Below are 15,632 nucleotides of genomic sequence, written 5' to 3'. Positions count from 1 at the left end.
AGAATTCAGGCCGTTTACACATGTGGGATCTTCTAGAGGGCTATTTTCTCAAATTCAGAATGAACCAAATTCAGATTTTAGTGTATACGTATTGTTCTCTGCAATTTCTACAGCTCATTTGAATGAGAAAAAGAGATTATGGTTAACTTTTTATAAAGAGAGATTAGTAAAATCCAATGGAAAAAAGCAAGACATAAATGATATATGGAGAATGGCACCGAATTCTGAGAAAGACGTTTACACAGGGTAACTAAATTTATGATCTACAAATCACAACTTTGAACTGAATTTGTTCAGTTCAAATGGAATTCCAGGAAATAGAAAACCCAGCAACAAAAGGAATGTCTGCTATATAGGGATATCACAACAAAAGCTTTATTTAAAAAATTGCACCCCCCCCCAAAAAAAATCTCACAATAGCACAGATTAGCCATTCCATGGGTTACCTTCTTGCACGTGGCTCAACTCATTTGCCAAAAGTGTGGCCATATGTCTCTCACAGCCAATATCTATTTAAGTCAGGGCACAGCTTGTCTTCCATGTCTTCAAAAGATTCAGCAACTTCATAACAAACCCAGAGTAGGGACCCACAGGGAAAAGGAAGAGTACTATAGCAAGTTCAGCTAAATGCAAAATTATGTCAGCAGGTGCTCCCAGCTAGATGCACCCTGGCACTAGCCCTGTATTTCTAATAGTCTAAATATTTGCTTTCAAATGGTAGACAGCATGGCTCAGCATGACTTTTCTCTGCTGAGAGAATTGCTGGATAAAAAAAATGTGAGTTAATGCCCTAAAAGCTGCCACCATCTGAAAACAGAGTTCCAAGGATTTTAAGCATTAATGACTAATACTCAGATATATCGGTAAATGAATCATATAAATAGATTAAACACTCCAATTTAAAAAAACAAAGGTTGGGTATGCCTGAGTGGCTCAGTTGGTTAAGCATCTGCTTTTAGCTCGATTCATGATCTCAGGGTCCCGGGATTGAGCCCCGTGACAGGCTCCCTGCTCAGTGGAGAGCCTGCTTCTCCCTCTCTCTCTGCCTCTCCCCCAACTTGTGCTCTCTCTTGCTGTATCTCAAATAAATAAATAAAATCTTAAAAAAAAAAAAAAAAAAGGTGATCATCTGGGTTACCAAAAAAATAAAAAAAACTAAAACCAAGGTATATGCTTGTTAGAGGACAAAAAGGATAAAGAAATGCTAAAAATAAAAGGATCAACAAAGAAACATTATATAAATACTAACAACACTATATAAATACCAAAAGAAGGCTGATGCCATTCTTCTAATATCCAAAAAGACAGGCTTTGAGCAAGTAATATATCAAGATGGATGTCATTTAATGACATTAGGAGCAAGTCAATAGGGAGATATGACACTCTAAATTTGCATGCACCTAAAACCACCTCAAAATACGTAAAGCAAAAACTGGCAGACTAAGAATAGATAAATTTCCAATCACAGTGAGAGAGGGGCACCTGGGTGGTTCAGTTGGTTGAGCATCCAACTCTTGATTTCAGCTCAGGTCATGATCTCACGGGTTGCAAGGTTGGCCTGCATTGGGCTTCTCACTGGGCGTGGAAGCTGCTTGGGATTCTTTCTCTCCCTCTGCCCCTCCCTTCTTGTGTGCTTTCATGTGTGCTTGCTCGCTCTCTCTCTCTCTCTCTCTCTCTCTCTCAAATAAAATAAAATAAAATAAAATAAAATAAAATAACCAATCATGGTGGGAGATTTTGACAAAGCTCTCTTCTTGAAATAATGAAAAAATGGATAAAACAAAGCAAACAATCAGTCAACCCTACATCCCTAACCGGCAGAAGGCACACTTGTTCCATGGGTATATAAACATATACCTGAACAGATAATATGCAGGGGCACAAAACAAGTCTCCATATATATTAAAAACTGAAATAATAAAGAGTATGTTTTCTGACCACAGTGGAATGAAGGCAAAAGTCAATAAAGGAAAGAGAATAAGAAAATCTGCATTTGTTTGGAAAGCAATCAATACACATCTAAATAATCCATATGTTAAAGAAGATACCATACTGGAAATGAGGAAATATTTTTAACTGATAATGAAAATGCAAACATAACATGTAAGATGAGAATAAGGTAGTACTTAAGAGGGATGTCTCTATTAGATGAATCTACTAGACAAGAAGGCTGATGATCAAAATCTAAGCTTTATCTCAAGAAACTCAAAAAGCAACAGCAAATCACATCTACAGAAAGATGAAGGAACGAAAGATGCAAGTGGACATCAATGAAACAGAAAGTTAACAAACCCAGAATTTGATTCTTTGACAAGATTAGTGAAATAAACTCCTAACAAGACTGCTCAAGAAAAATAAAAATTAATTCAAAATTCCTACACTCCTCTGGGTATATATTAAAATATGTGTTTAGGGGTCTACAAATATGAGTTTCATTCTAAATACTTTATGAAGGAAATATATATTTTCTGTGGTCAAGCACTTAGTAGAGACCATGGAAAATAAAGTTAATGTGTGGTCGTTGAGGTTTGCTTTCACACTCCAAACTAACATTTTAGGGCAGATCCAAAAGCTTAAGGTTTAATAACAAGAATAAGCCACCCTATATAAAAAAGCAACACCCCCTCCACTCACCCCACCTCTTCTTCCCCCACACAACCATAATCGCCTGACTTGCTTTCTTTTTCTCTGACACTTACCACCACCTAACAAACTAGGTTTGTTTTCTGTTTCTGCCCCTTCTCTCTCCAACTCCCCAGTAAGAATGTAAGCTCTGAGGGCAGGGCTTTTGTTTGGTCCTTTGCTACATCCATGCCTAGAACATTCCCCAGCACATCACAGGCACTCAGCAATAACTGGTGGACTGGATCTTTTTACTTTGTGTTCACTATCATTGTAATACCACTGAAAATGAAAAATCTGATGTTTCAATCCATCCACATTACCCAGATTTTACCTTGGTCCTATTAAAGATCAGGACATATACTATTTAAGTTGTTCAAATGTGTGCAAAATAATTATGATTTCATTATTTCTTCTTAATCATACCTCTCAGGGCTATAATGTGACACAAACTCTGGGGGCCCAGATTTTACCTTGGTCCTATTAAAGATCAGGACATATACTATTTAAGTTGTTCAAATGTGTGCAAAATAATTATGATTTCATTATTTCTTCTTAATCATACCTCTCAGGGCTATAATGTGACACAAACTCTGGGGGCCACCATTCCCTTTTTATATCATAAATTACCACTGACAGGAAAAGTAACTAGTTCAAATTAATGCCTATGGAAATGAGAACTCAAAGAAATCATCTAATAAAACCTTTTGTAAAAGATCTAAAAGTACCTTATAAAACTTGTGATGTACACATGCACAAAAGTCGCCATCAAATACTGACAATCAAATCTGTCCATTATCCCGCCATGTCCAGGAATGGTGTTTGCAAAATCCTTCAGAAACAAACAAACAAACATATGAGCAAATTTTCAAAAAATCAACTGCTATTAAACTCCTACCTGCAAATGCCTCTTTGGCATCATGGGGCTCTAAGGGAAATACTTTACTACGGGATTTTTTCACTAACTACTAGAACATGTCTCACAAGTTAAAACCACATCTTTCAAATATGTACACACACTAGAATGATTCCCGAATTGACCAATAGCATTCAAGTAATACTGATTATTAATTAAATCTAGCACTAACTTTTTTTTACTTAATAAAGCTTTTTCTAAATCAAAAGTGTTATCGGCTATTAATCTAATACTGTAGCTTACTTTTCTGTGTAAGCAGAAATTATTTGAGGAGTTTTTAGTGTTGTTGATCAATGTACAACTAGTTCTTTTTTTTTTTTTTTTTTATTTTATTTATGATAGTCACAGAGAGAGAGAGAGGCAGAGACACAGGCAGAGGGAGAAGCAGGCTCCACGCACCGGGAGCCTGATGTGGGATTCGATCCCGGGTCTCCAGGATCGCGCCCTGGGCCAAAGGCAGGCGCCAAACCACTGCGCCACCCAGGGATCCCATGTACAACTAGTTCTAACTCGTGTTTATCCTAGTAGTTTCTACTCTGAAGTAAATATTTTGCTACTATAATAAGTATCCTTTAAGCATTGGGGTAAAAAGAAAATCAAAATAGATCATCTGGGACACATTAGTCCATTAAATGGCCAAACTGACGGAATGGTTAATAAGTCTCTTGAATGGATTCTATAGATATATCCACATGTCTGAGTGCTAAGGATATGGAAATGAAAGATTCTCTTCTGAGTTTACTCAGATGACCTAAAAACATCTAAATCCAACAGCTATCATGCCTTACTTCAGACATGCCAAATAATCTCATCACTCAAAAAGAAACCTTGCATCAGAGACCACTAAAGAAAATACCATTCTAAATGTAACATTTTCCTGTTTTAAAACAATTACTGAAAAATTCTCTAGTTACTTTTTGCCAACACATTTTCTTCCTTCCCTTCCCTACTATCTGAAGGAATAAGAGGGCCACAGTAACTCAATGCCATTCTGCTCTTTGAGGCCTTTTCAGGACACTGTTCATGCACAGCTCTTGCTGTGGTTCACTGTGGACATGTGTTATCTCCCTTAGTAGGTGGTGAGCATCTGAAGAACAGAGACAGTATCCTATACACTTCCGCATACTGCATTCCACCTAATACACTATCATCCCCATTTTAAGCACTCACTGAGTTAGTTTTTCTATTTCTCTGGCTTCTGTGGCCCTGTGTAATCTGTCCCCACCAATTTCTGCACTCTGATCACCTACTCTCTACTACAGCCACACTGTTCTCACTCCCCTTCAACAGGCTAAGCTCCTCCTCTCCTTTGCACTCGCTGGAACTCTCTTCCTTAGATTTCTCTACAGGACTCATTCTCCTTTCTTTCTCAGACCCCTGCTCAAATGCCACCTCCTCCAGAGAGGCCTGCTCTGTTCACCCCACCTTCAGCAGCCACTCTCCCAATGGCATAACATTCAGTCTTAGTGAAGGCATGTGAGGATAGCTGAGATAATAGGGCAAATATATGTGAGAATCCAAATTAAATTAAATATAGGGATAATTTTAAGTATCTGGAACAGGGATCAGCAAACTATGTCCCATAATCCACGTTTCACCCACTGACTCTTTTAGTACAGAAAATTTTATTAAAACCCAGTCATGTCCATTCATTGACATATTGCCCGCAGGGCTTCTGCACTACAGAGGCAGAGTTTAGAGTTGAGTAGTTGCAATATGATTAATAAATGTATGATTTCTCCCTTTACAGAAAGAATTAACTGGCCCCAGATCTAGTAGAATGGATGATTATATCCAAACGCTCTTCTGCTTGTCTCTTCAAATGAGACTATGGCACAACACATAAACTTATTCATAGCTGGATTTTTAGATGAGCACTTGAGGACCAAGATTCTGTGTTTGTCCCAACATTAAGTGACACATGCCATTTCTATAAATGAGGCTGACATAACACTTTGAAACGTATTAACGTAGCATGACCAAAATTTACAAGATTGAATACACTCAAACTAGCCAGGAAGCATTTCTGTGAGGCTAAAACAAATAGTATGTAGAAGTTTTTGCCCATAGGCTTAAAGTGGGAGACCAAGAGAGAAACAAATTACAACTATATTACATTCCCTAATGATATTCTCTAATAATGTAACAGATTCTAAACACACACCTTGATTTTGAAAGCTCTTTTGAATCCACTGGCAAAGAAGCCTCCAAAAGGACCAATCAAAGATGCAAATGTTGAAAGAGCAATGCTATGTATCTGGAAAGGATACAAGCTCACTGTTTCCTAAAGAGAAAATAAAGAAAAAGGGTTTTAAGTGCATTAAAATTATATCTGAGCATGCCACCTAAACCAAAAATGGTATAAAAATTAAGTCAAACCATTATACCACATTTTTGTTAACTTCATAAATTTTCAGGATCATGGGAGAAAAGTATGTCGTAAGCTCTCATTTCCAACCTCTACTTAGCCAGCACTTTCCATTACCTCTCTAAGCATACTGACAGCTCCTGGCACAGTGAAATCTTGCAGTTGACAGGATACTCAAGTTCATCTAGAAACTTCTACAACACTTGAGTTGTAGAATTACTAAGAATCAGTTAATTTCTGACTTTATTTCTTACCAGTAGAACTTTATATATTTTAATTTTGTATTTTATTTCACTTTTATATGACAAAATGAGGGAAAAGTTTGTCATTAAGTTGATTTTAAAAAGACCACCAAATTGAGCATCAGCAAGACAGTCATAAAAGATTCAGGGAGGAGATAAGAACAGAAGAATTCTGCAAGCAAATTATTTTGTAAATTCTTGGTTCTTGCTCCACTTTAAATAAACTGAAACTACAAGTTGTAGACAGTGCATAAATAGGTATGGCTTAAAAAAGATCATTCAGAACACCAATCTCTGGACCTGTTCTCAAAGCAAAGGCCTTGTCCCTCATCAAAGATTGATATCATCAAAAAGTTTTGTAGCAGGTTAGATGGCTAGGACATTGGAAAAAATTATTGGATTCAATGGATTATGCACTCAAGGAGAGAAATAATTTGTTGGTCAACCTGCTCCTCAGAAATTTATGGACTTTAGTTTAAAATATTTCAGATACGCACACATACACAACACACATACACACACACACACACACACACACACACACAGAGCTGTTTGATTCCTTACTTTAACCAAGCACCCACCAGTCGTGATGGCACAGATCAGCAGGGTTCTATTGGGCAGCATGTCAACATTCTTCAGTGAGAGACCTCAGCCAACTGCCTTTAAATGACAACAGTGTGCTTCTCAAAGGGAAACGGTTTTTTAGAAGCCAGAGCTTTCTGTACTAGTAAGGGTCCCCTAAAAATCAAGGAATCCTTGAGCTATTGAATTTTACTTAAGCTTCAAATTGAGTCAGTTCCTACCAGTTACAAGTGAAGCTCACTGTAACCCATTTGATTTGAAGAAACCTAAGGAATCCTGAAAAATGTTTTCAAAACAAATATAAGATAAATTACTATCAGTAATCATTCAAATCATTAGGTAAGTAAATTCCTAATAGACAAGTGGTTTGTGATAGTAATATTCATTTTATGTTCAAGAAAGTGGAATCACAAGGGGATAGAAAACATTATTGATGCTAAGTAGACAGTGATACCACTTCCGTATCATAGAGTTAAAGATTCTATAAAAACTGATTTCTTATAAAAAGTTTAGTCCTATTTTTAAATGAACCTTTATCTTTGGGATACAAGATCCTCAACTATGTTTATCTTACCCGTCTCAACACTGCCTTTAGAAAGGGAGGAAGTGAATAACTCTGAAGCTGGAAAAGTTCTGAGGGTTCACATTCTGTAACAAAGGAGTTTACATCACTTCGGTATTCCACTGGGCAGACAAAGTATTGGTATTTGGATAACATGTAGGCAGCCTGAATAACAAAGTAAGAGTCCATGAAACATTGAATTAAAAAAAAAATATATATATATATATAAAATATCTATCCATCTTTTTTCATTAGGCTCCAAAAATTAAACTTCCTAACAGTCATTTTTTGTATACTCATCTTATATCCAGCCACTTTATTGTCCTTTGATTCTCACAAAAACTCTTTAAATAAAAACCTAAATTTCATAACTGTACACTAATTTTTAAAACATTAACAATACCCATTATGCATGGCTAAAAGTAAATGTCCACTATTTTTAACAAATTTTCCTGTAAGTTGGGGCTCACAGTAGCATCCAAAAAGCCAATTAGCCGGCATTCATTAAGGAGGCAGAGTTCTTCAACATCCTTTGTCTTCTATACTTCACTCAAAGCCACTACTTGTCCAAACACCTGTGTCCCCCTTAAGGCAGAATAGCTATTAGAAACTACCAAAGCACAAGAGCACAGCAGTGGTCCCGAGCCTAGGTATATATTAGAATCAACCAGGGGAGTTAACTGACTTGGGAGGAGGCTGGAACATAGATTTTGTATAAGACCCCCAGGTAATTCTGATAAGAGGCCACATCAAAGCTACTGGGGTACAGAATTGGTTCTGTTTAGTGGGTTTCAATAAATACATTATTAGCATTTTGTGGTTCCATTTTTTTTTGGTTTAGAATATCCTAATAAACTTCCCATCATTTTTCAAAATATAAATAAAATAAAAACTTCAGTAAAACTCACAACAAATCCAAATACAACTGTGGAAAAGAAACCGCCAATGAATCCTTCCCAAGTCTTTTTAGGAGACAGCTAAAAAAAAAGGCCAAATAAATTAAAAAGAGTTACTGCACTCACAAAACACACAAATACATATGCAAACTCTCTTCAATGAAGTCCCACAATACCTTATACATCTCTCCTTACATTTTTCTTATTGGAATGGCTTTGCAACCCTTTTCCTTCATTCCATGATCCTAATTTATTTGTGCAAATTTCTTTAATAATATCTAACATATTAGACCCTCAAACAATTGAAATACTGTGAATTTATCCGTTTCTATATAACCTCCACTTATTTTTTCTCTCTCAAAGAACTATAATCTCTAGATTGAAATCATCATCCCATGACTTTTATGCTTACATAAACCCCCACAATAGTGTAGTTCTTGCAATAAGGATGAGGCGTACTCATTCCAAGTACATATGGTCTGTATTGACCTACTACTGACAAAAAATAGAATGAGTATAACAAAACACAGACATTGCAGCGCACCAGATTTTCATATATTCCCAAAAATGCCATGCATATAACAGACCTCTTTCTGAAATGGCAAAACACTCCAGATACAGTATTTGCTCCACAAGTATTCACATATCCTTCTCCCTTTGGTCACAATCTATGTCTGTCTCCATGAAGAAAGGAACATGTTGTGCTTCTAAGAATAGATACTGTTTCAGATTCCGGCTATTGTTTCTCAGTCAATGGGGCATTCAGGCAGAGAAATCTGGAGGAAAGTTTGGAAATCAGTGATGCAGGGGCAGGAGGGAAAGATTTGGGAATGGACAGCGCTAACTGCCTGAGGTGCCCTGTAGGTAAGGCCTGATAAACAGGGATCTGGTCTTCAGGAGATCATGGATGACCTCTGTGAGGATCCTTGCAGTGGATGGGTGGGGACAGAAGCCATATAAATATCAGACAGAAGTTTCTGCAGACAGAAACAGGTGACAGGCTAAACTACCTGATCTCTTTATAGACCTCTCTTGTCCTAATGATGTTCATAAAGCCCAAAGCTAAAAGTTTGATACAGTTTCTTGACAAATCTGATAACAATTCTGCCACAGAGAAGAGACTGATATACACTATTTCCTAGGATAATTCAATATTACTGTCATGGAGTAGGAGCTGAATCAAATTCAAAAGTGCCTGTTGATTATTTTAAAGGTGACTTATCAGGAGCCTGGGTGGCTCAGTCGGTTGGACAGCTCACTCTTGACTTTGGCATAGTTCATGATCTCAGGGTCCTGGGACTGAGCCCTGTGTCAGGCTCTGCACTCAGCAAGGAAGTCGGCTTGGGGATTCTCTCTCCCTTTCATTCATTCCCTCCCTACAACTTGTATTCTCTCTAACAAATAAATCTTAAAAAAAAAAAAAAAAGATAACCTATCAATTAAATTGATCTATATCAAACTGATTTAGGGGTTAACTTGTTTAATTACATATGGGTATATTATACAACTAATGTAGCCTGGTAAATTCACTAGAAATCTATGTTAAAAATCAGACAGTAACATTCTTCTACAACCATAACAGCCTCTCTGAAGGCTTCCTAAGCCAAAAACTTCTCATCTGATATAGATGCCTTGAATATTTAATCACTTCTCTTATGCTGAAGCAGCTTTAGAATGTTACATATATATATTTGCTTTGCTTGCTTGCCAGTATCCTACAGCTCAGCCCAATGCTATATGTTGGACATCTATGTGGGTAAGAATTTATGGAAGATTTTTTTTTTTTTTTGAAGGATAAGCAGCCCATGCTTTTCTCTGGAAACACTTAAGCTCCTCTTGCATCATTCTGATCAAACAGGTTTTGTATCTGTACAGCTCAGTCCCTCCAAACTGCCTTCATAGAGTAACATCAAAATAGCCAATTAACATATTTGTGGGAATATTACTAAATATTTTGCCCAATACATGAATGGGATGAAGCATATCTAAAGCCCCAACATGAAAAGTTTGTTTAAAAGTACTTACTTCTAGTAAAAGTTCTGTTTTTCTACAAGGACTTAGTTTCCCCAAAATGAGAATTGTGTAACTTACTTCTTTCTTTGCCTCCACTGACTGTAAGTAGAACCAAATCTAAGGCAAAACGACAAAATCTGCTCGTGTCTCTTTCCCTTATCTTAACATTTACTTATTACTTGCATTATCAGTATTTTATTTTAGGGCCTCAGGGTTTGGTTTTGTTTTTTAAATGAGTTTGGGTGTAAAGTTTACAAATAGACATGAGTATGTGAAGATGGTTAAGTGTATGCAGACTTTCAAAAAATTTGGTAAAAGAGGTGACAGATGAGATGGCTTGAGGGGAGAAGAGAGTCTAGTAAAGGCTTGTTTGTAGGGTTGCTGGGGAATGGAAGAAAGAAAAATTGCACTGTAGCTAATGGAAAGGCACCAGCAGAAAGGTGAAATGAGCCTTCACAAGATGGAGGATAACTGATGGAGCCAGGTCCTTACTGAGGAGCCAACAGAGTATCTCGTGAAGACTCTAGATGGAATCATTGGGAAATATGGCTCACTGCCCCTACACTGTAGTTGTTAAATACAGTTAAGCAAAATCAAAGCACTTCAGAAATAAAATGTGCAACAGCACCAAGTTGTTGGAAATTTTCTCCAGTGGCTCATCTTTAAGGTTATGGTAATGACTTGCTTGTGATGTTGTTCCATTACCTTAATTAATGGAGTCCTCCCAAAAAAAAATCCAAAAAGGTAAGCAGTTATGTCATTGCAAATAACACTTGATATTGGAACAAGGAACCTTAAAAAAAAATCAGAAAAAAAGTCCATATGATTAAGTGGCAAACGTTTATACAGGTTATGACTCATAATGAACCAATGCAATAACCCTTTGGATTACACTGCAGCCTCATCCAGAACATAACATTTGCCAAAACATTAGTAGAAACAATGTATATCAAGTAAATTTGCCCAGATCTGCTTAATGCAATTCAGCAGAGCAAAATCTATAAATAAACTAACATGCCAGGAGAATATTCCTAAGGAAAATATTAATCAATTTAATTTTAATATTAAGCAATCTATTTCTATAGCTATGGACTTTCAAATTTCAGTTTTATGAAGAATAAGTTATAATAGTACAAAGAATAAAAAAGAAGTATTTCAAAATGGAAACAAGGCATTTGTTTAGACACAATATAATTTCATAAATTTATACCAAGCTCTTAACACAATTTCTTGTTCAGGAATAACTATCAATTTTAATTCTACCTTAGTCTATAGTTACATTAAACCCTACTAATTGTACAGAACATACTAATTTCAGTATGTCAGTATACAGAACATACTAATTTCAGTATGTCATACTAATTTACTGCCCCATATCAATTGAAAGTTTGCATATGGAAGACAATCTTAAAATGATTCTGATTGTTTTATGTACACACACCTTGGTATAAAAACAAAATAAAACATGAAGCTGTGAGGAGGGGTTTTATCTTGATAAAACCTAACTGTAAGAGATTTTAATTAATGGGTTTAGAAAAAATATGGGTATAATATGTCAGATTTCTTAAATTGTTTTTCTTCACTCTGATTTTTAACTAATAATTTTTATAATTTTAAAACTAACAAAAATGCTTTCTGAACCTGTAAGGTGCTGCTACATAGCAAGTAACTCCATCTGAAATCTGGATACCCACTGCTACATAAAGGCGGTGTAGAACCTACCCAACTTTCACCCAGAGAAAATACATTGCCAGCACACTCTTTGCTGACAAGCCAACTTTTCTGTTCTTTTTGCATTCCACAAAAATAATATATTCTTTTTAAAGTCTGGGTATGCTTTGTAAAAAAGCCACACTAAGGTGTAGTAACACCTGAAAATATACTTAATTTTTGGAGCTTTCACAAGGACTTCCTGGATTTTATTTGGAACCCCAAAAAGAAGGGTTTTCAGGTTTTCATACTTTCTAACAAAGTATTTGTCTTCAGTTGTCAAATAGTAAGAAAACTCAGTAAGATATTTTAGTGACATAGAGCAGCAACAACAAAGAGTACATTTTAGTAGCAATCTACAAGACACTGTCCAAGGGAAAGAGCTTTAAAAAGGCTAGGACATAAATACAAAGCAGCATAATACTGTCCCCTTACCATATCATGCCTTCAAACAGATTTTGGATGACAAGATGTGACTGAGTAACTGTTATCAGTAAAGTGACATGAGTCCATGCGAACTGTTAATAGCCCAACAACACAACAATTAGTGAATACAACTGATCAGTGCAGCCCTGGAGCAATAGCAATTTTGAAACACAAATTTCTAGTATGATTTCTGGTCAAATTTTGTATGATAGGGTTGTACAAAATAAATGCTGTTAGTAAATTATATTCATTTTGGTGCCTACTGGAACCTTAAAACCATGAAGACATTTAACAAAGTAATCTTAATTTATACACAAATGGAATGCTCAAAATACTGAGAAACACCACTGGATTTAAAAACGCATACAAAATATACAATAATCTCAAATCATTAGATTAAAATGATAATGAGAAATTTATGGTGGTGTTACAGCATTTAGAGAGGAGCATTTTACTCTGGCTGCATTCTGCATTAAAATTGCTAAAAGCTATTCTTTCAGAGTTCATTATGGTAACTTTTTCCCATACAGAGTTATTAATGACTTCAAATAATTCAAACCAGCAGGGACCAATTACTCTTAAATGCCAGCTTTTCATACTTGAAAGTTGTCTTCACAGTACTGTTCAATGATGGTGTTCAACCTCAGTTTCTTTTTTTTTTTTTTTTTGGTTTTTTTTTTCAACCTCAGTTTCAAACTTGTGTATTTCATCAAGCCCATCTAGCCTAAGAGATGCCACTTTAGTAATTTTTCACATCACCAGCATGAGTACAATATGAATGAAAAATTTGATGTTTCTAAATATTTGTCTCATAATTTTGACTAGAATTTAGGAAACATTCAAAATTCTTACAATTTTTGATTTATTCATAATTAACCTATTCCAATTTTGTCAAATAATATATTAGCTGTTTTGTTTTATTTTTAAACTGCATAAAAGATCCAATTTTTTTTATCCCAGTTGCTTCAAAATGCTTAAATGATTTTTTTCCAATAGGCACCATTTATATTTTCATAGGAGATACTATTATTTATAATTTGTCTTGATGGTTTCTAGATTTTCATGGATCATTTTACTCTCCTCTCAGGATCCCTAGAAATTAGAAATGTAAGAAATACTACAGTTACCCAGTGATGATGCTCAGCAGAATGTCTCAATGAAGAAAAGCAAAGCATAAAGAATAGGAAATATACCCAAATCCAGAACAAGCCTTACTAATACATGGATTCACAGATCTAAATGCTATATTTTCCATTTTGCAACCTTTTAATTAGCTATCTTTTAAGAAAATAAGAAAGTTCATCATACTCAGTGATAAATTTCATAAGATACTAAACACAGTTCAATGATACACTGCATAAAATACCTTAGGGCAAAAAGAATTATGTAATTATCTGTGTGACTAACCATAGCTAGCAAGAAAATGTATGTTTTGTTCTACTTATGTGCAGGCTAAGAACAAATATAGTTACTTTCCATAAAAAAATATGGTAGATATTTTCCAGGCTTACTAACTATTCAGGAGACTATGCAAACACTTCAAATACTTGATTTTAATTTTACAGTCTTTGAAAATATTCAAAGAAAGAGTTGAGTTTTTAGGAAACTTTGAAACCAGTTAAAATTTTTAAATCTTCAAAAATTGTATAACTTAAATCTTTTATATTTAATAATCATCAAAAATTGAAATACCCCTCACATTTAGGCAAAACATCAACTAGCAGATTAGATCTTCTCACTATAGAAGAAAAAATAAAGGTAGGCGTTTTTATTATATATAGTTATGGTTAATACAAACCATATAAAACTGTAGACGATAATGTTTCTTCACCAAGCTCAGCACAAACATGCAGAAACCTGTTTGAGAACAAAAAAACATGTGCTTGTTGTGCAATCTGTTACAAAATGGAAGATTCACTGAGCTCAAATAATCTGATTTTCTTATCACTTCAAAGTACACTATAGCATTTATTCATCAGCCACCTCTCCTACTTATAATAAGCATGTTAAATAAGTGTCTTGAGTAAAATGATCTTATATTCTCCAAAATGCCTAATATATTCCATGGTACGAATTCAACAAACATTGCCTTCATTAATTAAGTGAATTAGTCCCCTGCAAATATGTGGACATGGAAAAACAGATTTTGAATTTCAGTTGAATGAAAGTTATTTGCTAAGAGAGAAACAGTTACCTACAAGGGAAAATCTATAAAATTCTCAGCTGATTTTTCAGCAGGAACTATGCAGGCCAGAATGGAGTGGCATGCCAGTGCTGAAAGGAAAAAAACCTACAACCAAGAATATTCTATCTGGCAAGGTTATCATTTAAATTTGAAGGAAGAATAAAGTATTTTCTAGACAAAAGATAAAGGAGTCTAACAAGAAGAGTTAAAGGGACTTCTTTAAGTAGAAAAGAAATGGCTATAAGTAGACATAATACAATTTTGAATAAAGAGATGTGGGACACCTGGGTGGCTCAGTCAGTTAAGCCTTGGACTCTTGATTTCGGCTCAGATCCTGATCTCAAGGTTGTGAGATTAAGACCTGCATCAAGCTTCATGTTCCCAGCATGGAGCCTGCCTAAGATTCTCTCTTTCCTTCTCCCTCTGCCCTTCCCCCCACAAACACATGGGTGTGCTTTCTCTCTCAAATGAATACATAAACCTTTAAAAAAAAAAAAGATGTAGAGGCATCTGGGTGGCTCAATGGGTTAAATGTTTGCCTTCAGCTCAGGTCATGATCTCAGGGTCCTGGGATGAAGCCCTATGTTGGGCTCCCTGCTCTGCTTCTTCCTCTCCTGCATTCACACTCTCTCACATGCACTCTCAAATAAATATTTTTTTAAAAAATTGTAAAATATGGTCACATATACATAAAACATGAAGGCAGGAATAAAGAAAGGGGGAGAGAAGGAAAAAGAAAAGGTATCTTTTCTTTTCCTGGTTTTTTTTTTTTTTTTTTTTTTTTTTAGTAAGAATGTGTTTGATTTTAAATGACCACTAAATTGATGTAGACTGCTATTTACTTAGGATGTCATACATGAATCTCATGGTAACCACAAACCTAAAACCTGTAATAGACACACAAAAAATAAAGAAAGCCAAACATAAGACCATAGAAACTCATCAATCACAAAGAAAGAGAGCAAGAGAAGAAGGAACAGAGAAGAACTACAAAAAAACAAGTAGAAAACAACAAAATGGCAGTATCTATCAATAATTATTTTTTTAAGATTTTATTTATTTATTTGAGAAAGAGAGAGAGAAAGTACAAGCAGGAGGAGGGGCAAAGGG

The 15,632-nt window shown here is 35.4% G+C and overlaps 1 protein-coding gene across 1 annotated transcript in view; it reads right to left on the bottom strand.

Moving 5' to 3' along the window:
• The window catches only part of CDS1 (CDP-diacylglycerol synthase 1), a 68,248-nt gene that overhangs the window by 3,684 nt on the left and 48,932 nt on the right, over nucleotides 1-15,632 (bottom strand). Inside the window, exons 6-12 of the mRNA XM_041759166.1 lie at nucleotides 14,136-14,194; nucleotides 12,347-12,429; nucleotides 10,907-10,994; nucleotides 8,201-8,269; nucleotides 7,305-7,457; nucleotides 5,703-5,822; nucleotides 3,351-3,454 (exon numbers count right to left, since the gene is read on the bottom strand). Of these exons, the coding sequence (XP_041615100.1) occupies nucleotides 3,351-3,454; nucleotides 5,703-5,822; nucleotides 7,305-7,457; nucleotides 8,201-8,269; nucleotides 10,907-10,994; nucleotides 12,347-12,429; nucleotides 14,136-14,194 (676 nt within the window). The remainder of the gene's footprint in view (nucleotides 1-3,350; nucleotides 3,455-5,702; nucleotides 5,823-7,304; nucleotides 7,458-8,200; nucleotides 8,270-10,906; nucleotides 10,995-12,346; nucleotides 12,430-14,135; nucleotides 14,195-15,632) is intronic.

Source organism: Vulpes lagopus, chromosome 6 (genome assembly GCF_018345385.1).
Source record: "Vulpes lagopus strain Blue_001 chromosome 6, ASM1834538v1, whole genome shotgun sequence".
NCBI lineage: Eukaryota > Metazoa > Chordata > Mammalia > Carnivora > Canidae > Vulpes > Vulpes lagopus.
Note: the sequence above shows the minus strand (reverse complement) of the source record. Positions and strands in the feature narration are given on the sequence as shown.